At 44.7% G+C, this 23,699-nt stretch overlaps 1 protein-coding gene across 1 annotated transcript in view; it reads right to left on the bottom strand.

Annotated features, from left to right (window-relative positions):
• Positions 1–23,699, bottom strand: part of LOC124775800 (adenylate cyclase type 3) — a 458,110-nt gene that overhangs the window by 406,576 nt on the left and 27,835 nt on the right. The window contains exon 2 of the mRNA XM_047250630.1: positions 12,646–12,764. Within this exon, the coding sequence (XP_047106586.1) occupies positions 12,646–12,764 (119 nt within the window). The remainder of the gene's footprint in view (positions 1–12,645; positions 12,765–23,699) is intronic.

The following is a 23,699-nucleotide window of genomic DNA, read 5'->3' as shown; positions in this document are numbered from 1 at the left end:
CGCCCATAAACAGCCGTTTTCAATCTATCCCAGCCATGTTCGATAGGGTTCTTGTCTGGAGAACATGCTTGTCACTCTAGTCGAGCGATGTAGTTATCCTGAAGGAAGTCATTGACAAGATGTGCACTATAGGGGCGCGAATTGTCCATGAAGACGAATGCCTCTCCAATATGTTGCCGATATGGTTGCATTATCGGTCGAATGATGGCATTCATGTGTTGTACAGCCGTTACAGCGCCTTCCATGACCACCAGCGGCGTACGTCGGCCCCACATAATGCCACCCCAAAACAGCAGGGAACCTCCACCTTACTGCACTCTGTGGACGGTGTGTCTAAGGCGTTCAGCCTGACCGTGTTGCCTCCAAACACGTCTCCGATGATTGTCTGGTTGAAGGTATAGGCGACACTCATTGGTGAAGAGAACGTGATGCCAATCCTGAGCGGTCCATCTGTACCGCGCTGCATGGTGTCGTGGCTGCAAAGATGGACCTCGCGATGGACGTCGGGAGTGAAGTTGGGCATCATGCAGCCTATGCGCACAATTTGAGTCGTAACACGACGTCCTGTGGATGCACGAAAAGCATTATATAATATAGTGGCATTGCTGTCAGGGTTCCTCCGAGCAATAACCTGTAGGTAGCGGTCATCTACTGCGGTACTAGTCCTTAGGCGGCCTGAGCGAGGCATGTCATCGATAGTTCCCGTGTCTCTGTATCTCTTCGATGTCCGAACAACATCGCTTTGGTTCACTCCGAGAAGCCTGGACACTTCTCTTGTTGAGAGCTCTTCCTGGCACAAAGTAACAATGCGCACGCGATCGAACCGCGGTATTGACCGTCTAGGCATGGTTGAACTACAGACAACAGGAGCCGTGTACCTCCTTCCTGGTGGAATGACTGGAACTGATCGGCTGTCGGACCCCCTCCGTGTAATAGGCGCTGCTCATGCATAGTTGTTTACACCTTTGGGGGGGTTAGTGACATCTCTGAACTGTCAAAGGGACTGTATCTGTGATACAGTATCCACAGTCAACGTCTGTCTTGAGAAGTTGTGGGAACCGGGGTGATGCAAAACTTTTTTTGATCTGTGTATCTTCCTCAAATTAAAGCCTGTGTTTGATAACTAGATTTCTGTTGGCCAGGAACGCCCTCTTTTCCTTTACTGGTCTGGTCTTTACATTGCCCTTGCTTCGTCCATCATGAGTAATTTTACTTCCAAGGTAGCAGCATTGCTTAACTTTGCTATGTGATCCCCAGTTTTTATGATTAGTGTCTTGCTATTCTCCTTTCTGTTAATTTTCATTATCTTTGTCTTTTCTGGTTTACTCTCAATCCAGGTTCTGTATTCCTTCGACTGTTCGTTCCCTTCAACAGATCCTGTAATGCTTTTCCATTTTCACTGAGGACAGCAACGACGTAGTAGAATCTTTTATTGATTTCCTTTCACCCTGACTTTTAATCCCACTCTTAAAATTTTCTTTTATTTCCATCATTGCTTCTTTATGTGTAGATTGAACAGGAGGTTAAATAATTTTGCTTGTTGTTTACAACGTTGTGTTTGACAGCCAAATGTAGACATTTGACGCTTCTTCCTTAAACTGCGCTATGTTTTGACGCTGTCATATCCTGTCATTGAGGACACGACGCCAGGTGCTCGATGAGGAGAGGCTACAGAGGAATGTTTGCGCCGTATGCTTTCCAGCGGAATCTGTGGCGCTAGTGGCGTCCCACTATCAGAAATATCGAAATAATCTTTGCTACCATATACGCATATTCTCTGAGTTTTGTATGATGTCGTCTAGAGATCAGAATATTGGACATAAAAATCATCGAATCGTCGAGCCCTCACTGAAACTTGATGTGCCAAGACAAGAGAGATGTTCATCCACTAATTTAAAATTTTCGGAAACGTTCTTTCACTGGACATTTAACAGCGATCGGTGTAAAATATTACAATTCAGTAATACAGTCTCGATTGCAACAGATATTTACTATAGTTAGAGACTGCTTTCGGTCTATAATCCTTAAGGCCGCAAGCGCCGTGACGGCGGCTAGAGGCGGTAGACGGAGCAGAAACCGTGAGAACACGGACGTCAGCTGCATCCAAGAATGTCGTTCGCGAGGAACTAAGTTCTCATTAGGTTTCTGTAACTGAACCGTAGAATACACTCTTTTTATTAATAAATGTGCGTGTAAATTGACTCATATTAATGATTTTTGATAACATGGCTTGGAAATCAGCGATCTAAATTGTATTGTAATAAAATAATCAACCTAGATTGGATAATATTTTATTCGTGGTAACCGGTCTCAATCTTTGAAGATCATCTTCACACCTGTAAGTGTCTGCATTGAGCAGCCAACGAATGTGCCTTCTGGCAGATATTGGGCTCCGCTCGCCGCCTCCGCAAGTCGCTAAAAGAGACGCCTGATGGTCGGAAGACGACCTTCAAAGGTTGAAACCGGTTACGAAGAATAAAATATCTTGCGGTCAAGACCGAGTACGTTATTATGATTCATTTTAGTTATTTCGAAGGAGTATACGTCGTTTTTGTGTCCTCTTACAATATTGGTACCAGTGAGACAGACTGTCATGCTTACGGGGAAGGTAAGTGAAGCAATCTCTTGGCGAAAGATCTGCCAATCTTTTAGTGATAATTCAGACTGGTGAAGTAAATCACAGTTAGGGGACATGACCGCTGTGAACCAGAGCAATTCAAGAAATACAGTTGGCAAAAGTTATTTTATTTAGCATGTGGATCAACGAATTACAAATAACAAAGGAGGGTATGATGAGAAGAATAAGGTGACCGCCATCACTGGTTGAAAATACAGTTATGAGAGACTCTCTCTCTCTCTCGCTCTCTCTCTCTCTCTCTCTCTCTCTCTCTCCCTCTCTCTCTCTCTCTCTCTCACACACACACACACACACACACACACACACAAGAGAGAGAGAGAGGGAGAGAGGGGGGGGGATGGTGGACGCCTTGCCGAGCGTCCATCGTGTGCACTTGGTCACCTTGAATTTCACAACTGATGCGATATCTACGGACAACGCTTCTACAACATAACTTACTCATCGACGTTTGGTGAAAGTGCTGTCAAAGTAAGCTAGTTTATCGTTGTCAGAATCAAGACGTTACGTCCGTAGCCATGTGAACAAGCCAAAACACGTTTACATCGATTTCCGCTTTCCTTTGAGCACAACGTCCAGTCAGTACACAAGGAAATAGAGGTCAAAGTCTCAATGTAGCTCGTAATCATTCAGTCAATACAAATGCAATTAGAGGTCAATCTCTGAATATTAGAATAAGAAATTCGCGAAAGCGGTTTTGGTATTCGAATAATTGTCATATTCCCACACCATTTCGGTAATGGTGAATGTGAATAGGCTATAAGGAATTTCGATGGGATCGTGGAATGTCGGTAAAAAATGATGATCGCATAATGTGCTGCGTTTTTGCTTCATGTCTAAGGAATTGAGCTATATTCGAGCTTCTGCTTCGCGACACACCGCTAAACCAATATTTTGATGTGACTTCTGGGTATAAAGTCAAAGAATACCTATATATGCGAAGCGGATGAGGTTCAAGGTAGAGGATGAGAGCGAGATAGACCTAAAACTGTAGCCACTATTCTATGCTCCATTGGAATTAACTCTGATGTGCTTCGGAAACTTAAATTTTGTTGACAATATTTCTATAGCTACTGAGAAGATGCTCGATAAAAGATCGGCTTCTTGATTGGAAAGACTGTGGCTCAAAGTCCCGCTCTGTCGCCGCTAACCTCTTCGCTGCATGCTGTCTGCCTTCGTGCTTGTTGATGGTAAACCACAATGCAGTGCACCATCAGTTCCTTTCCGTTTCGAAAGTTTTTGGATGAGTCATAAACGCAGATTGAGCTCAGGGTTTCATTTTCGTACTTTTGCGTCAATATTTGCTTATTCGAGGTATCTTGTCACGGGATGGTAGATCCGCAAGTGTTCACTACTAAAGAAATTAGTTAATTTTTTTATTTCGTCCATCTCTAATACACTGATACGAAATTTTGCTGCATTGGTTATAGGTTTCGGGGTGACACGTCCATTCACAAACCACACACCTCATTATCAACTGTTACGGACGGGTCAGTCCGAAACCGGTAAGAGCCGCAGAAAAAATTTGTGTCAATGCAGTAAGTCGAACGAAATAAAAAAATATCCAGTTGTATCAATATTGCAAGCGTCTGCGTTGGGATTTTTCACGACTTGTAAGGAACAGTTGAAGTATGAGTTCTCGTACTCAGTACATCCGGTTTGTCAAAGGAGATAAATCTGCATCAGCTTACTGTGTCGGACGCCACGAAGCAAATCCTGACACGCCTCTTGATGTCCAAGTGAATGCAAGCATTTTTAACACAGGTTGACATTCTGCTATCAGCCTATTCGCAGAATTTTTCAGCCACATTCCGAGGAATTTAGATCCTGTGTGGGAAATGTCTTCATAAGAGTGGAATTAGACCGGTGGTAGCAGTATTTAACTGGAAACCGTAAAGTGGCTAAACACCCACGAGCTTCCGGCTGAGTGCTCCTTGGCCACTGTCGACTGTCGTGTAACTACTGCTGCCGTCCTGCCACCTGTGACGTCACTGTTGCTCACTCCAGTGCCGTATATGGTAACAGGTAAGAGTGGTGTCTGTTCTGTCCGGACTCCCGTTGGAATCAGAAAAATGCGAGTGCGGGATTAATGAGTGGGGATCGTCGTGGTGTGACGAGCGGGAAGTTGGAAATTGGGGTCTGACGGAAAGTGTGCTCGGATAGCCGAGTCGGCAGTCAGCCTCCGGAATGATAGCAGCTCGGGCGTCCAGTTTACGTTCCTACCGCGTTAGCGCGCGGCCGTGGTGGTGTTGTTCTTTACAGCCGTGCAACTTACTTCCTCCGACAGTTCTCGTTGCCGTATGAGATACCAGTAGAGCTGGTGGTCGCGGCGTTGAAACCCATATGGTGGAAAAATCGGCACACCGTACCACGTAGCCAGTTCTGAACTGGGTGCGCCAGGTGCGCATGGACCTTACTAAATACGTTTCGTCCTACGTGAACATCGGCGGATGCCGTGTCATCGTAATTTACGACGGTCAGCCAAAGAACTGTTCGGAATGCGGGCAAAAGAGATATCTCAGTCTGTATGCAATGTCGCACTAAGCAGCTGCCGACGGGGCAGCAGGAGATGTCGCCCGATCTCACGGTGCTCCCGTCGACATACGTGGAGACCCTTAATTTTCTTCAATCTGTTCATCGACTGGAGAAAGAAGCGTCGACTTCAGTCGACCCCGAGCAGCCTGCGATGTGGCGGCAGGGCACTGCAGATGGAGATTCTCCACTGCCAGAGCGCCGCCTGGCATAAATCTTGCAATGCGAAGGAGGAACGGCTACGCAGGAGGAGTTGGCCATCGCAAATTTGGTGGTGAGAACTGACGCTTTTGTTCCTGATGGAAACGATCAGCAGAAGTTGTCGGATACCGACACTCATTCCTGACAACAAAGGACTCGAAACCGGTAGAAAAAGAAAACATCTACTGGCTTCATCCAACACCTGGAGGACGATGTCTACAGAAGACAAAGATCTTGACGGTGACGACCATTCCCAGCAGGAAGTTATGACCGTCGGTTCCCATGACGGGATTCGTTCCACAGGGGAATCGAAGGAGACTTCTCACAGTGCCATGCCTGTGGATGATGGACAGCGGATTGACTAAGTATCTTACACTGTCACAGATGGGATGCAAGCATCAGCCGTCCCGTTAATTCCGAGGGATGATAACAGCACAAGCCTGAGTGCGTGGACCGACCGTATTGGGGTCGTGACGCCAGTGGACTTGAGTCGCCTCGACAGGTTAACAAAGTCTACATCTCATGGAAACTTCGATGGAGAGACTTGATGCTGAGACATGGCCGACAGCCTTTACGGATCATGATACCTTCTTCTGAACGATCTGCCTCCCACGACAGAGGGTATGACAGACCAGAAGCTCATGAAAGATGAATGTAACACTACTCCAGGATCTGGAGTGTCGACGGGGCATAGTAGAGATCTGGAAGAACTGTGAGAGGAAGCATCCGACGTTTACTTTCACGATCCAGTGGTGACTCGATTGCGCAATACCTGCATTGCAGCGTGTGGTGATGAATTCCGGTAGAGAGGATATGTGTTGACAACAACACAATATCATTTTATGTTACTCTGGAAGATATCTGCCCAACCACCATCACCAGGATGTCAGGCTGAGGTTCAGTGATTACAAGCAAAATTCACTACGCTTACACGACATCGTCTTGTGCACTTGCGTAGTCAAGACAGGATCGAGGGTCCATGCATCACATTATCCATGAATGCCACAGATGTCGAAGAGCATTGGTCCCCCATACTCGATATCCCAGGTGACCAGCGCCTGACGACGCAAAAGGATATCACCAACGTCTTCTTGGATCATTACTGGCGGTTCTACGTCACAGAAGGCCATGGTACTATGGAGATGGATGAAGTCCTCCACTTGCTGCATCAGACCCTCGATGGAGACGAGTTAGAGAACCTCACGGACTCGCTAACGGCGGAAGACGTAACCAACGACCTCCGCAAAGGGGCGGCCAACAAATAGCCGAGCCCAGGTGGTCTCCCGATAAGGTTTTTTGTTTATATGTTCCATGATGTTATCATGCCCTTATGAGTTACAATGTATCGAAAATTGATGAACTCTGCCTTTGTTGACAGCATCCTTATATTTGTATCATAGCTATTTGCCAGGAGGGGAGTTTTACCAGCCTCTTACGCTGCTCAACAGCGATTTCAAACTCTTTGCGGGAGTTCTGGCTACTTGCATTCGGAGTATCCTGCCCCATGACGTCCCTGCAGACCAGAAATGCCTCAGTGGTAACAGCGACATCCATACGGTGTTCATTTATTATCGTGATGTCATCGCACTGACGGAGGTGTGTAGCCTGTGAAGGCTTTCCGTGTGTGTTGACTTTGACCACGCTTTCAGTAGGGTAGGTCAAGACTATCTTGAGAAGATGCCACAGCAGTTGGCCTTCCCCTAGTCCTTCATAAATACTGTCACATACCTTCTGTGTGATACTTCACAAGTTATAATCAATGGGCGTAGAGCGGGCAAGATCACTATTGCTCGCTCTGTGAGGCAAAGTTGCCCCTGTTTGTGGTTATGTGTACAGCTGCCATTGAATCACTGTTACATGGACTACGATACCAGCTGCAGGGACTTACGCTGAGATACCTATCCTTCGTGTGCTGTGCATATGCGGACCATCAGGTGTTTTTAGTGCATACAGCAGATGAAGTCCAAAGATCACTGGACTGGATTGCCTAATACGGTGCACAGCCAGAAGCTACTTGAAGTTGGGAAAGTCTGGATCAGCCTCCTAGAAGGAAGCTTTGCCCCATACTCATTCTAAGATACAATAAAATGGCTGGGGATTATCTTTAAGTATGACAGTCGTCAGATGGCACATTTTACCTATATTTGTCTGCTACAAGACATACGTATGGATGTCTTGTTGCAATCTTTGAACTTGGTCCAATGGTGGGCTTATGTAAACATCTAACAGGCATCCAGAGTACCACATCTGGCTACCGTCTTTCAAATGCCAAAGACGATAGCACGCAGTTTACAGGCAGTCTTTGGTCACTTCGCCATTTATGGGATGATCATCAAAGTGCGACACAATACGCTCTCCCTCCCTACCAAAAAACGGCAGTCTCCTAATTGTCAGTGTTTGGGTTAGATCATCTGCTTTATAAGTCGTCACGATGATGAAGATGTGGAATCATCACCAGCGCAGCTTCACAGGAACTCTGAATGAAGAACTGGCCCCCACCTCTCATGAACCACCAACTGCAGTGGCGCAAATTTCATCAACACTGCCTTACCTTAAGGAGTTTTTTTGTGGACTTCAGTTATTTCAATGCTGACCTGCCGAGAGAGCGACTGCAAAGGGCTTGTGATGTTTATTGCCAGATGATGCGAGCCCATCCCCGAAATCCGACTGAAATCCGTCTACTCTCAGTTACTTTCCCAATGGTCTGACGTTCAGCACAAGCCGCTCTCCTCGATTCCGACGCCAGAGCGACCAGGTATTAGGTGGTCAACCACAAATATATGAATCGCCAGAGACTCCATTCCGTTCATATGGCAGATTCTCCATTATGTTCTGAATATCATCTACCTGATGCAGATGAACAGCGTCTGGAATGTGGAGATGTGGAGGTTCACGAGACATGTTAGCCCTCATGCAGCGAACGACTCCTACAGCAGTGACTCCGATACCCTTTCATATCCGATATGTCGTTTTATCCATGTACTAAGATGACTGCAGTGATATGGATCAAGTGTCTGGCCATATTGAATCTTTACCGGTATGGTGACAAACACTTTCCGATTTGTGGACCCTCCTATTGGAAAGATTCAGAACTCTACGACGTCATCCGCGCTCCCACCTATACTTTGCTAATTATCTGGGTAGAGTCTTCTTGGACCGTCCCCACAGTTGCGTGTGTCAGGTATGGGAAGTTAACCTCATGGGGCCGCGCGGGATTAGCCGAGCGGTCTGAAGCGCTGTAGTCATGAACTGTGCGGCTGATCCCGGCGGAGGTTCGAGTCCTCCCTCGGGCATGGGTGTGTGTGTTTGTTCTTAGGGTAATTTAGGTTAAGTAGTGTGTAAACTTAGGGAGTGATGACCTTAGGAGATAAGTCCCATAAGATTTCACAAACATTTGAAATTTTAACCTCATGGGCATGTCAGTGTTGCGAAATGAACTGGAACAAGTGGAAGAACCATTTGAATGTTTTCTTTGTTACAATGTTCCCGGCTCCAATGGTGGGTTGGAAGGATCAATGGGAATGCTGATCGATGGTACCAGTGGGTGTAGTGTCAAATGGCTCTGAGCACTATGGGACTTAACATCTCAGGTCATCAGTCCCCTAGAACTTAGAACTACTTAAACCTAACTAACCTAAGGACATCACACACATCCATGCCCGAGGCAGGATTCGAACTTGCGACCGTAGCAGTCGCGCGGTTCCGGACTGAAGCGCCTAGAACCGCTCGGCTACCAACGGCAGCCGGGTGTAGTGTCTAATGTTGGTTCCACCAGAAGGGTGGCCATTACGCTATATGTCTGCTTTAATTTTGTTTTTTGTTGTTTAGTTACTTCCTTTACCCTTAGAATAGGGGGGGGGGGGGCACCATGGCACAAATAAGGATGCTTCGTTTAACCCGCTTTCTTGCTCCATCCAAAAAGAAACTTATTGTAGGGAGTGCTTCGGGAGTGCGAAGCGGGAGGCATAGTGGCCAGGCCTTGGATTTCGACTCCTGGACTCCTGCCCCTTCGGAAAAAAATCTCGTTCTAGAGAAGCAGAGCATCCGGGTTTCGAGTCCCGGTTCGGCACAGATTTTCAGCTTCCTTCGCTGCATTGCTGCACTGCCGTGCGCTGCTGGAAGCCATTATTTCCTTTCTATCTGTTATCACACAGTTTCTACTCCATTCCTTTCACCCGAATTATTTATGTACACTTGTAATGTTTTTGTTGTGCAATCGCCGCACCCGCTTCAACCTTCCGATGACCGTGTGACAAGCTTAGATAAGCTGCAGGCTCCGTCTATATGAGCATCCCAGAAACCATTTGTTCGTTTAATAACAGATGTCTTGCCGAAAGCTGAAATCTCTTGTGTATTTAAAAAATTGACACAGTTGGTAGCGCGAGAAAATTTTACAATTGTACATTGCCGGGATACCATGGATTCCCCCATAACATAACCCTACGGTGACGAAACGTGGCGCAGCTTTTAACTCAATGGGAATCGCGCGTTAAGAAGTCTAGCATAATAAGTTCTCTAGCCTTCCTGTTATACTACATTGATGAAATGACGATTCGACGATTTTCCATCGTTAGCCACTATATTGGTACTGCTGCCGCCAGCAGTATATTTCACCGTGTCTACTTTTACCCTGCTGTCTGAAAGACTACATTACACCCGATAGCAACTGGATACAAAAGGCCGTGACATTATGAAAGTCCACCTTTAGCCGACGGAGTTGCTTTGGATCGACTCAGCCACAGTAGCGCAGCAGATACCATCACAGAAGAAAACCATGGATAAGCAGAAAGGTAAACTCAGCCGCTTTGACAACAACACAATCGGACAGAACATGAAACGACAGAACGTACCGTTATCGACTTGGCGGCGAGAAACATCGATGCTGGTACCCTGCCGCTCATAACTTCGCAACATCGCCACGAGGCATTCCTTTCGGTGACATAACAGGTGGTGTAGAGCAATCAGTTCACAAGTCCCCAGTGAAACTGCAGAAGAAATTCATTGTTTCTAAATCCAACTCGCTAGGGTCAAACATGGCAGCTGGACACAGTTGCCTTCCTGCACTCATCACTGTACTGCCAGGCGAAGAAGGCAACACAGCCGTCGTAACTGAACATGGCGTTAAGTTCCGGTTCAAGCTGGAGGAGCAGACGTAACAGTTTTTTCGTGGGACCCAACATCCAGAGAAATAAGGAAAACGTTGGAAAACTTCAAGCATTCATAGCTGGAAGAGAGTGTCATTAAGAATCCCCTCCCTCAGGTAGCTCGACCACCTACGTTCTATGGTCTGCCTTAAGTGCATAAAAAGGAAACACGCCTACCGCCCATCGTGACCATCAACGGATCGCTCTCTTACGGCCTTGCAGAACACCTGCCCAGCCTCCTTACTCCGAACATTAGTCACTGCCTGCACCAAATTAGGAACACGGCCGACTGCATCAGCCAAATTAAACGTCTGCGCCTTGAAGATAGAGATACGGTTGTCAGTTTTGACGTCGTATCATCATTCGCACAAGATACAATCAAAGACTACATACATTTGTTGTTTGACGACGATTCTGTGGATTTAATTACGCATTAATTACGTCCCTTAGCTCCAGTCCTAGCCAGTCTGTTTATAGAGTATTTTAAGGACATCGAATTTGACACGGCTCGTGTTATGTGTAGTTGCTTTTGTCACTACGTCGACGTCTGGCCTCAGGGACGCGAAAGCTGGGAGAGTTCTTGGACCACATCAGTATCATTAACGACGACTAGTTCACCATGGATGTAGAGACGGACGGTGCCTTGTCATTGTTTGACGTCTTCGTCCGCCAACAAACAAAAGGGGTGTCTCAGACACAGTGTTTACCGGAAATTCACCAAAACGGACTGGTACATGCGCGCTACCAGCTACCAACACCCAGCGCAGAAACGTCCTGTTCTGAAGACTGGTACATCGAGTGGAAGCCGTTTCAGAGGTTGAGACCCTGCCGAAGGAAGTGACCAACTTACGGAAAGTATTCAAGAAAAACGTGTCCTGCTATCTACAAATTTCGCACGCCATGTTTGCGAATAACTTAAAGTGAAGGCTCCTGGGGAGGACACAAAGAAACTTACGTTTTTGCTGTTCCGTAGCTCAGTAACAGAAAAGATTAGCTTGCTCCTAAACAGGCACAAAACTCATTCTGTCTTCAGGTCTTCAGCACAACTTCGAGAATACAAGAGGCCGGTGAAAAATTATGTATGGTTCAGAACGCCAGGGATGTATAAAGTATCATGGTGGCGTGGAGGCTTTTATAGTGGAGAAAATGGGCAAGATATTTAACAGCACCACATTGAACACGAAAGGTGTCGCCGCCTAAAGTGTCATGGAAATCAGCGTTAGCAGAATATACTGCGGAAAACGAACATCGATTTACATTCGATGATACATATAGTATTAAATAAATAAATTGTGTCTTGGACAACGTTAAAGAAGAAGCAATCAAGATAATTTGCAACAACTCTCAATAAAGTCTATGGCCTGTAGATTAGCACAGCAGGTCACACGGCTATCAGAAGGTTTAAGCGGATGCGGCGGCTGCGCAACGAAAACATTGCCGCATATGGCGTTGTGCAGTGACGTCACAGGTGGATGGCAGCTAGGGTACGTAAGGACAGCAGCAGCAATCATACGACAGTCACCACTTGACAATGGCCGAGGAGCGGTCGGCCGAAAGCACTTGGTTATTTAACAACCAGATGCGGCTCCAAGCTAGAGAAAATTTTATTGGCGTTTGTCGCCGTGAAAACATGCTTTCAGACATAAAGGGGAGGTGATTGGACGTGTTAAGAAATCAGGGAATAATTTATAAGATGCTTGAAGTATCTGTTGAGGGAGAAAGATTGCAATGCGTCCAACAAATAGTTAAGGCCGTTGTGTGTAAGTAGGTGACACTGTGAGGTGAAGAGACTGACGCAGGAGACGAATTCAGTCCAGTCAGAAGACTCACGAGAAAAAAATTAAAACAAGTCATATAGCTCATTCCCAAACTGTTCTCAGTTTGGGAGCAAGCTTGGAGCCTGTTGCTTCCATTAATCGAATTTTTATGCTGTTCACAATTGTCTACGCCTAATCTTTTCAGAAAAATTCACCAAAAATCAATTCTTGTAGCTGGGGTCCTAGGTTTTCGTTAATCATGCATTTTGTGGTCTTGTGGTAATATTTCCATAGAAACGTTGAACCCCTAACAGATATTACTTTATATCTAACCGAGAAGTGAAATATTAATTTTCAGAAATGTAAGAGTTCTCACCTGACGTTCTCGTGCCGGCTCATGTAGATCTTCTTGAACTGACTGTCCTTGGCGGAGCCCAGGTCCTGCCGCATCTTCACAGCCACGTGCTCCGGCAGCACCGACAGCAGCAGCCGCTCCTGCAACAATAACGTGCCCAATGCTCTGTATACGGAGGTCAGGTTCACTAAAAGTGTATTCAACTATTTATATTACGAATAAGAGCAAACCAAACCTCAATAACACACATTTCCCACAGATTTTGCTACTAATAGTCGGAAAACTGGTTTTGTATTATTACTTGAGATTTTATGTCAATCTAACCTACTCCTTGTTTGATATCTATAAGACCCGTATAGGATTTTTTAAGGTTACTGCATCTCAGAAACACGTTGCCAATAGTGACTGCAATTACCTCTAATATTATTAACAATGTTTTTTATACCTGTAGAATTCCGCAATCGTCTTATACAATCTAACATTTGCTCAATGGTTATGCCTCATATTTGTTCACATTTTGTTCTAGAAAACGTTCGTGTCTCGCTCATTGTGTCTTGTTTACAAAAATGGTTCAGGTTCCCGAGAAGGACATTCAAGAAGAAGACTCCTAAATGGAGGACAGAAACGTTGCTGCAGATACGATGTGCAGAATGACGCCGTCTCTCAGCTCACAAGTTCCTGACAGAGTAATTGTTTTCTTATTTTTTGGTCATCTGGATCCACATTTCTCAACCTTTTTTTTCGTTTGGAGAGCACCAAATTATGTTTCAAACTTTCACGACACCTCTACATATAATTTTTTTCCCAGATGCACAAAAGGAAACACATATATGGAATACAATACATTCTTTGTTGTTATACTTATAATCATGTATAATGCTGGACGATTTATTACAAATTGGGCTACTTCAAGAAGGAATTGGCCGATAATTTTTATGCTCTAGATGTTAGAAGATAAACATCTTGCGCAAACCTATCATGTATTCGCGACACACCAATGCGTCGCGTCACGGCGGTTGGGAAACGCCAGTCTGGCCATAAAGGTAATTAAACAGCATATCTGGTAGTTTATCATAAAATTACTGAACTTACAGTTACTGTACTTCTGGGCTGAAAAACTGATCAGTATACTTTTACGCTAATATAGGCTCCCGGAAATGAAATCACTCCACTTGCACAATGATGGGTGACCTCTCGAAGATAATTGTGTTTTAAATTATTATTGGAAATAATTTATACCAAACTTCTAAATTTGATCACCCACATGACCAAACCGTAAGTTCATCTTAATTTACTGATTCATGTATTTTAATTTTGTAATTAATACAAATTGTTAATGTACGGAATACAGTTATACGAGTTAACGTCACTGATATTTGCAGATCTAGAAATTTAATTCGCAAAAATTTCAGTACCATGAAGGATACATCGAAAGTGAATCAAATAGGCGTCGCAAAAGACTGTTACTATACTACTGGACCGGAAAAATGAATAGTATTATCCGGTACTAAACTAGGCTCCTCGGACTGGAATCACTGTACTTTCACTATGAAATTAAACAAGGGTTTGATCTGTTTGTTGGTTGGTTCGTTGGTTTGGGGGTGGGGACCAGACAGCGATGTCATCGGTCTCATCAACTAGGAAATGAAGTCGGCCGTGCCCTTTCAAAGGAACCATCACTGCATTTTCCTGAAGCGATTTAGGGAAATCACAGAAAACCTTTTATCAGGAAGGCCAGGCGGTTGTCTGAACTATCTTCCTCCCGAATCCGATTCCAGTGTACTAACCACTGCGCCACATCACTCGGTAATCTGTTTGGTTATCTTTGCCTCCCAGGCTACGTCGACATTAACTCAAAAATATTTTTTTTATTGTTTCGGGAAGGTTGAACCAGTCTTTCCTGCCACCCTGTGTTTTAATCGTACTTGTGTAATATGGTAAAGCCTACGTTATCGTTCTAGGCGCTTCAGTCCGGAACCGCGCTGCTGCTACGGTCTCAGGTTCGAATCCTGCCTCGGGCATGGATGTGTGTGATGTCCTTAGGTTAGTTAAATTTAAGTAGTTCTAAGTTGTAGGGGACTGATGACCTCATATGTTATGTCCCATAGTGATCAGAGCCATTTGAACCTACGTTATCCCCGAGTACTCATCCGATGGAACAGATATGGGAAACCACAAATGCCCTTCCAATAATCTGCAACAAAACTATAGAGGGAGATGAAGGTTTGACAACAGTTAGTAGACTCAAATGGATATAGGTTGCTTTATTTACGCAGAGAAAGATTATTGTGGGGAGCTGTATCATACCAAGTGTCGGACTGAAGACCGCAACAACTACTTCATATCAGAGGTACTTAAGACGGAACATGCCATATGTAGTGTCCTGCGGTCGGTAGGAAAGACCTAACAGTCAATTTGAACGCACTTTATTATAATTAAAGAAAAACGCCTTCTTCGAATACAGTAAGTGCTCAACTAATTAAAGAAAAACGCCTTCTTCGAATACAGTAAGTGCTCAACTCAAGAACAAACAGGAAAGAGCCTCACAACTCTTGTGGTGGAAAACCAGATAAGGAAACAAGACAACGGAAGAAAATACTGACCAAAACCTAGACTACATAATACAACGTACTGCTATAATGCTACGCCTAGTGAAAACAATGCTAGGGCCAACGTAAGTACTGGGCGGAGTCTTCCTAGCAGTTGCTAAACACAGCCGGTCTGACTTTTTTTTCTTTATTGTTATTTTTCACCTCATACAAAGGTGGTCTGGCAGCGGGTAAATCTACTCCGCTCTTCAGCCACAAGCATTACAATTAAAGAGAGAATGAAGAGCGATAAGTAACAGATTGGTGGTTAAAAACAGTAGACACAAAGATTAAAGACACGAAGCCGTTCACATTCGACGAAACGACACAAATAACTGTCGGCACAGCGCACAAACAATGATGGCTTAGACGGTACAAGTGAACGAAGGAGAGTGGTGGCGAAAAATACTAAATCACAAACACGATGGCACACACGAGAAACTGATGGCGATGATCTCCGGCGCGCGAATGTCCACTCAACGTGTGCGAGTCCGGGGACCTGCCAAGAGGGGAAGAAGGTGGTGGGGGAGGGATAGGGGAGAGCAAAAGATGCCAATGGCAGAGGAGATGGTGGTAGGAATAAAGGTATAGGGGTAGGGGAAACCCGGGGGAGGAGGGGGGAGAAAGGGAGAAAGGAGGGAAGGGGGAGAGAAGGGAGAGAGGGTGCCCATAGGAACACACACAGGAAGAGGGAGGGAGTACCAAAGTTGGTAGGAGGGGTAGATGGAGGGGTGGAGGGCATCATCAGGGAGGGGGAGCTGGCGGAAGCCAGCTTGGGAGAGGATATGTAGAGAGGAGAGATGGAGAGCAGGTGGGACGTGGAAATACAGGCGCGACAGCGGACGGGGGCGGGAGAGGATGGGAGCGACAAGCGGGTGAGGAGGATCGAGTTTACAGGAGGTGTAGAGGATCCGTATCCGTTCGAGGAAACCGGTCTGACTGTGTAGACGTGCTTATAAAGCCAGGTCGGAGGATTGCTGCATGACTCATATGAGTTCCGAGTGGTTAACACTGTCACATGTTCTTTGGTGAAGTAGTTCCATGTTTATTTGGAATGTCTGTTATTTCTGTCCGCTGGCGATGTTTCTCCGCCTGCTCCTGAAAGGGGGTCGACAACCATCTTGCGTGTCGGTTGTGGGGGTCCTCTAACAATAAGGGGCCTCCAGGACACCATCACCCTAATTAAAGTTAACTGCAGTAGTGGCAAAATTTGAGAAGTTTTCACCATATTGCATCACACCTTCACTTTTTTTTTCTTTTGGATCGATGAAACTTTTGTGTCCGCCACCAGAAATATCGTAACGTCTACCTTACGTATACATTGTTCAAGAATTTTGTGATTACTTCCCTATTTACTCATTTAATCATCTGTTTCATTATTAAAATTAGATACAAGATCACAGCACACATTAGAAGAAAATGTCAATAAAAATTACAGTAACTATTTCGTTGACATAATGACATTTTACGAATTGAGACTTAGTAAACTGATAAACTGTAAATGAAGCAGCTTGGGCGGTGTAAATCCAGAGCTTTTAAGACACGTTTACTTTTCGTTTAAGAACCTATGATTTATAGGTGCATATTCTAAATAAAGTACTACCACTGATAAATAATTTTTACTCATGTGCTACAGACTATTTTTTTAATAAGTTCTCATCAGCAGAAAGATCTGTGGTGTCACTGCCAGACACCACACTAGTTGGTAGCCTTTAAATCGGCCGCGGTCCGTTAGTATACGTCGGACCCGCGTTCGCCACTATCAGTGATTGCAGACCGAGCGCCGCCACACGGCAGGTCTAGTCTAGAGAGACTCCCTAGCACTCGCCCCAGTTGGACAGCCGACTTTGCTAGCGATGGTTCACTGTCTACATACGCTCTCATTTGCAGAGACGACAGTTTAGCATAGCCTTCAGCTACGACATTTGCTACGACCTAGCAAGGCACCATATTCAGTTACTATGAATGGTTCCTTCGAAATGGATACGGCAGATTTCTTCGCTAGCCTCCCAGATCCGAGCTTATGCTGAGACTCTAATAACCTCGTTGTCGATGGGACATTTCTCCTGTCTTCCTTACAACCAAATCGTAACAAAAGCTGGAGAAACATGACGTATGGAGAGCAGTCTATGAGTTACATACCCTGAGTTCTGAACAGAACTTCAGTATCGATTATAATATGTAAATTTACAAACCTTTTTTCTCTTTGGACCTATCTGCAGGCATCGTGGTAAGCGCCTCAGTCTCGTATTTGCTGATTCGCTGGACCCGACAACCTGCCCTCGCTGAAGATATGCCCATAACATACCGTCAACCCTAACCCGATCCCTCCGTTTATTCACATGCAGGACGGCAGAGGCATGCTGACATCTGCTGCAGGATGGTCACACACAACGGAGCTGTAACGGGCTTAACTCAGCAGTTTAGCCACAATTCACGGTCCAGGAGTTCTCCCTGGTTCTCGTCACGCAGCATGAGCCGCCGCGCGGTGCGGACTCGTAGAGTACTGAGTTTATGGGGCAGTGCAGTGGCAACAAACAGAAACGGCCAGGCCGCACACCGCCATACAGTGTGTGACCGCCTCTGTATCCGCCCGCACCATGCGCAGAATGAAACGCAGAGGGTCTCCGACAACGTTTTCTCTGCAATTAACAGTGAGTTTGTTATGATGCTGTAATGCAATAATCATGTATACAGCATTAAGCTTCAGGCGAGCAAGTTTCTTATTCCTTAGCAACGTCTGTATTTGTCTTTATTTATCTGTCAGGTTCCGTAGATTCATACGAAACAAAGCTACTGTGTCACGGAATGAGTAAGTGCGTAGTTCGCAAAATGATTATTAGAAAAATTATGAACAAAAGTGTTAATAAAAGAAGAAAAAATTTGAGAGACTATAAGAATAAATAACACGTTACAGAGAAACTTTCTCAGATAGCGCAATAAACTCCTGTATAGAATAGGAGTGTGCCAGAAAGAAACTTTTCAATTTGGATTTGAACACTTCGGGTTTATCACTCCATTTTTTCAGTTCTGGTGGGACCCTATGGAAAGTGAAACTTTCTTAACAGTCCACACCATTCTGTACAATGCTCAACGAACTGTTATCAGGTGCGTGTCGTTTTTCCGTCTACTGTTCACACAGTGGATGCTGCAGGTTCCTGAGAATGAGGCAATGTTGGCAACAACTTATCTCATGGCGGAATTTATGGCCAGGGACAGCAGGTTTAAAAGTCTAGGACACCAGAACAACGGCCTACTCAAAATCCGCGACGTGAAAACAGCATATCAGACCGATCGCTCTTTTCTGGGCATGGAATATTCTTAGTGGGTGCTCAGAGTCTTCAGGCGAGATAATAGAGTGAAACTAAGCAAACAAGCCTTCGTGTTTGTGTCAGAGTTAGTAGGGGTCATTCATGTAGTGAGGATAGCAGCATTTAGTTTCTGCACAGGACCTTGAATGTCATACTTCAAAAGAAAGCTTTCAGTGTGCCCTTAGTCTTAAAAATTTAAAATGGTAGATTTTAATTTACTTTATCTCTACCTTTTGTGGCGGCGCGGTTCCTTTCCTCCTTTTTAGCTGCACCTCCCTGTGAACTCGTTGTAGCAGATCGCCTGTAGGAAAGCCGAGCACAAATCTACCGTACTGCAACTCACACCAGGCTGCATACAACGTAACTATTCTAAGAATTGGAAAATATATAACTTTTGAGTAAAAGGTGGAAATACTGGCCAAACTTCGGTATATCCTGAAGTTGAGAATTACACGTTCACTGCCAAGCCCGTGCTAATCCTAACACAGTCATGCACAAAGCCTTTCATTCACGTTAGCAAGATAATATTAATGTATTTCCCGAAATCTGAATAGCTAATAAGCACGAATTGTTCTTAAATGAAAATGCTCGCCACACTATTACATTAATCGCTGTCTAATGCACTCAATTTTTTAGTCACCGATCTGCTCAATATGCCACGCGGGATTACTATATTCTCTCATACACAAAATTAATCCGTACTTTCTAAAAAAAACACCGGAATAAATATGTCTTGACTTCAAAGCACTTTCGAGCCATGTAGTACAGCTAAAACCGGCAAATTCGAACGTCCTTCGGAGCTCATACTACGCACAACCGTACCATTGAATGGCTGGGCTCCGACTCTTCAGACTGCTGTAAGCATTCTACATCTCCAAGAAAAAATCCGCGAGAAGAATACTCCGTTCTTATTGGCCAGTTTTCTTTAAGTCCAATAGAAAAAGGCTAGTCCGCGCTTTTCATGTCTAAACAATCAACAAATAACACACTTTCGAACTGTTCTATTTGTCGAATAAAAATTTAACATTCTGATATTTTTTTTATACTTTACGTTATTAACTTATTTCATTTGCACTCGAATTAGCTCTCCTTTTACCATAAACTTATTCAACATATTATGATACAAAATTCCCTGTCGTACAACGTTCATAAGTAGAACAATGATCTACATATTTACTTTAGACCACATTCACGCATCATTCACACTACTAAATGCATATCCAACACTGTTCAAACATAAATAAACAAAAAAATTTCTTCAAGAAATAAACAGAACAATTAACAAAAACATTCTTTTGACCTATTTCTTGAATGTAACTACTGCCCTCGGTCAGATGAAGATTAGAACTGCCGGCCACGGTGGTCGTGCGGTGCTAGGCGCTGCAGTCCCGAACCGCGGGACTGCTACGGTCGCAGGTTCGAATCCTGCCTCGGGCATAGATGTGTGTGATGTTCTTAGGTTAGTTAGGTTTAAGTAGTTCTAAGTTCTAGGGGACTGATGACCTAAGACGTTAAGTCCCATAGTGCTCAGAGTCATTTGAACCATTTTTGAGATTAGAACTACGCACTCTACTGAACCCGCTGCAGACCATCTGTCACAGTGCACACATGAGTCATTCTCCCGATACACAGGCTCTAGACAGGAGCGATACAAGACGCCAAGCCTCACTTCGATAATAAAACATTGCTTTTAGAAATGTTGCACTTCGAAAACTGTATGCATTGCAGTTTGTTGCAGTTTGTTCTCAGAAAGCCACATACTTCTGATACTGACTCTCACATTAGCTACATCATTTCTATTACCTTCCACTTCTTTCTCAGTAACATATACATCACACGGAAAGAGAGACAATGTTGAGTCATCTTACTGGAAGACCACTGGTATACGCTCTCACGCAAAAGAAACATGCACCACGAAGTAATTATGCAAACTGGTCACAAACTGATATTCATACAGGTACTGGCGGAAAATGGGAAACTGTAAGCTTTGGCGGGTGATGGATGAATGCGTGACACTGCAGCGCAATTTCAGCTCGCAGCTGACAAAGATAGTAAACAAGGGGCATGTCGATACCAGGGCATAAAGTCTTTGCGAATTCCATTTCGTGTACCCAGATGGACAGTAACTGTGCCTCGCAGACAGGTGTGTTAACAATATTTGCAAATATCAGTATTTGAGAGAGATGCGTAGTGGGCCTACAAGAAGCCGGTTGGAGTACTCAGACAATCGCTCGACATTTTAATACGTTAGGTTCCACTATTCGACGATGTTGGCAGGAATGGGTGAACCATAGCCGAACATAGCGTCAAGAAGCAAGCGGTCGACCTAGAGAGACTACAGAACGTGAGGCACTCCGAACCCCAGATTCATCATTACCACCGATCCGACATGAAACTGATACTTCAGTGACCACAAGAATCATTAACAGGCGATTCACAGCTCACGGCGCCTCTTGTGCCAACCACCATTGACCTCTGTTTACCAACAACCTTGTCCGTATTGATGTCGGGTACTTTCAGTCGCCGGCCGCGGTGGCCGAGCCGTTCTAGGCCTCGGCCATGGATTTGTGTGATGTCCTTAGGTTAGTTAGGTTTAAGTAGTTCTAAGTTCTAGGGGACTGATGACCTCAGATGTTAAGTCCCATAGTGCTCAGAGCCATTTGAACCATTTCTTACTTTCAGTCTGCAATCTCGCTGTCTGCTGTAGAATTATCTTCAGTGACGAGTCCCACTTCGAACTCAGCCCCGATGGCCAGTGAAGACCTGTAAGAAAAAACGCCACAGACAATTGTGGGATACCAACCTGATTGCCCGCATCTCGTGGTCGTGCGGTAGCGTTCTCGCTTCCCACGCCCGGGTTCCCGGGTTCGATTCCCGGCGGGGTCAGGGATTTTCTCTGCCTCGTGATGGCTGGGTGTTGTGTGCTGTCCTTAGGTTAGTTAGGTTTAAGTAGTTCTAAGTTCTAGGGGACTGATAACCATAGATGTTAAGTCCCATAGTGCTCAGAGCCATTTGAACCATTTGAACCAACCTGATTGTCGCCCGCCATACGGCCAGATAGCCGCGAGTGAGTGTCTGAGGTACCATTTCATTTCATTACAGGGCCCTTCCCGTTCTCAAGTGCGGCACCCATGCAGCACAGCGATACGTCTACGGTATTCTACTCTCTGTTCTGTTGCTCTTCATGACAAGCCATCCTGGGCTTACATTTCGACAAGATAATGCCCACCCACACACGGCGAGAGTTTCTACTGCTTGTCTTCGTGCTTGCCAAACCCTACATTGGCCAGCAAGGTCGGTGGATCCCTACAAAACTAAGAGGGTTTGGGAGCATCATGGACAGAGCTCTCCAACCATTTCGGGATTTTGTCGAGCCAACGTGCCAATCGGACTGACTTTGGCACGCTGTCCCTCAGGAGAACATCTAACAATTCTGTCAATGAATACCAAGACGAATAACTGCTTGCGTAAGAGCCAGAGCCAGAGGTGAACCAACGTGTTATTAACTTGCTCAATTTGTGAATCTCTTTCTCTTGCATAAATCATCCAATTTTTTGGAATATTAATCGTTTGGTTGTCGGTACACGTACATCACATCCCCCGATTTCCGTTCCATCCGCACAATTCCTTCGTGGCATGTCTTTCTGTTTTTCCTGTCTTTCTTTTGTGTCTTAGACTGTACATCAAGAAAACTATGAACACAGAACAGAACCCTGTGGGAATCTTCGCTCTATATGACCGAAGGCAGATTCACCTGTCCTTGCTATCTGTCACTGAAGATAACCTTCCACTTCTTCGTTTCCAAATATGTGGGGAACCAATGTTGAGGTTTTTCCCTGTTCTCATGATGTTTTATCATCTGCAAAATACATGGCCTGCACAAATTCCTTTGTTAAATCATAGAAAATACCTGTCCCCTTGAGAGACTTACTCTGTAATCATACAATAATTCAGTTTCATCTTTGCTTACTTCCTGTACCTGTGTCTCTCCTGCCGCAGTGGGCGAGCGGTTCTAAGCGCTTCAGTCTGGAACCGCGCGACCGCTATGGTCGCAGGTTCGAATCCTGGCTCGGGCATGGATGTGTGTGATGTCCTTAGGTTAGTTAGGTTTAAGTAGATTTAAGTTCTAGGGGACTGATGACCTCAGATGTTAAGTCCCATAGTACTCAGAGCCTTTTGAACCATTTGTAGTGTCTCGGAACACCAACTGTAAAGAGTTCAGTTTATTTATGTGTGCCAATAAAATTTCGATTTAACCTGCCGACTACTGATCAGAAGTGATTATTAAAAATTCAGTGCCGCTCTGATGAATCATTAACTGCTTCGTCCTCGCACAAGACAGGTATGCTTGCATTGTCTTTCCGATTTATGAATTGTTGTGACCTATTTTCTATTAGTCGTTAGCAAGAGAATTTCAGAAAGTAAGAGCTTAGGATTTGTTTGTATCATGACTTTTCCGCAATATTATAAATTAATCAATTTTTCATTAGCGTCTTTCGCAGTATGAAAAATACAGGTGAAAATCTTGCAAACATTTTTACCTTCGCGCACGTCATAAAAGTATTTATGAATTTGAAGAATGTAAGAACATCAGGATCCGTATATCAGGCAGCTAGCTGAAAAGTAGGCAGCGCTGCATTTTATGTGAGAATCTGTGGAGCCAGCAGCTTGAGGAGAACACCAATAACATTTTCCTCCCACTTTGTTCCGCTTCCCTCAGATCTGAACTGGGCCAATATCGACAAGCCGATCCTTTCATATGCTCCATTCAGTCGCTTTTCTAATACTCTTTCTCCTGGAAGGCTTTTTGCCTTTATGTAGAAGACGTTCCATTCCTTACCACTAAGGTACGCCATAAGCTGCCTTGTAAGACGTTCTTATAATTAATGACCGTACTCATAATTTTTTGTCAAGTGGTGTGAGTTTAATTCTTTGCAGGAACGCTATTATATAGGCCTTGTCCTTAACGGCTTTCAACGTCGGAGCACCGACTCTTCGTCTGTTATTGTATCTGTTACTCTCCAAGTGGTTACATATTGCTAAATGAGAGAAAAAGAACAAAAACAATATGTTCATATTATTGAACAGCTGCCGAAAAAGGATTTATATCGAAAACAGAAACATGGTGGCAAGTATTTTAAGCGTTTTTCATCCATACTATCTTGAAAAGTCCGTT

Source organism: Schistocerca piceifrons, chromosome 2, assembly GCF_021461385.2.
Source record: "Schistocerca piceifrons isolate TAMUIC-IGC-003096 chromosome 2, iqSchPice1.1, whole genome shotgun sequence".
NCBI classification, from domain to species: domain Eukaryota; kingdom Metazoa; phylum Arthropoda; class Insecta; order Orthoptera; family Acrididae; genus Schistocerca; species Schistocerca piceifrons.
The sequence above is the reverse complement of the archived record's forward strand: the minus strand, read 5'-3'. Positions and strand labels throughout refer to the sequence as shown.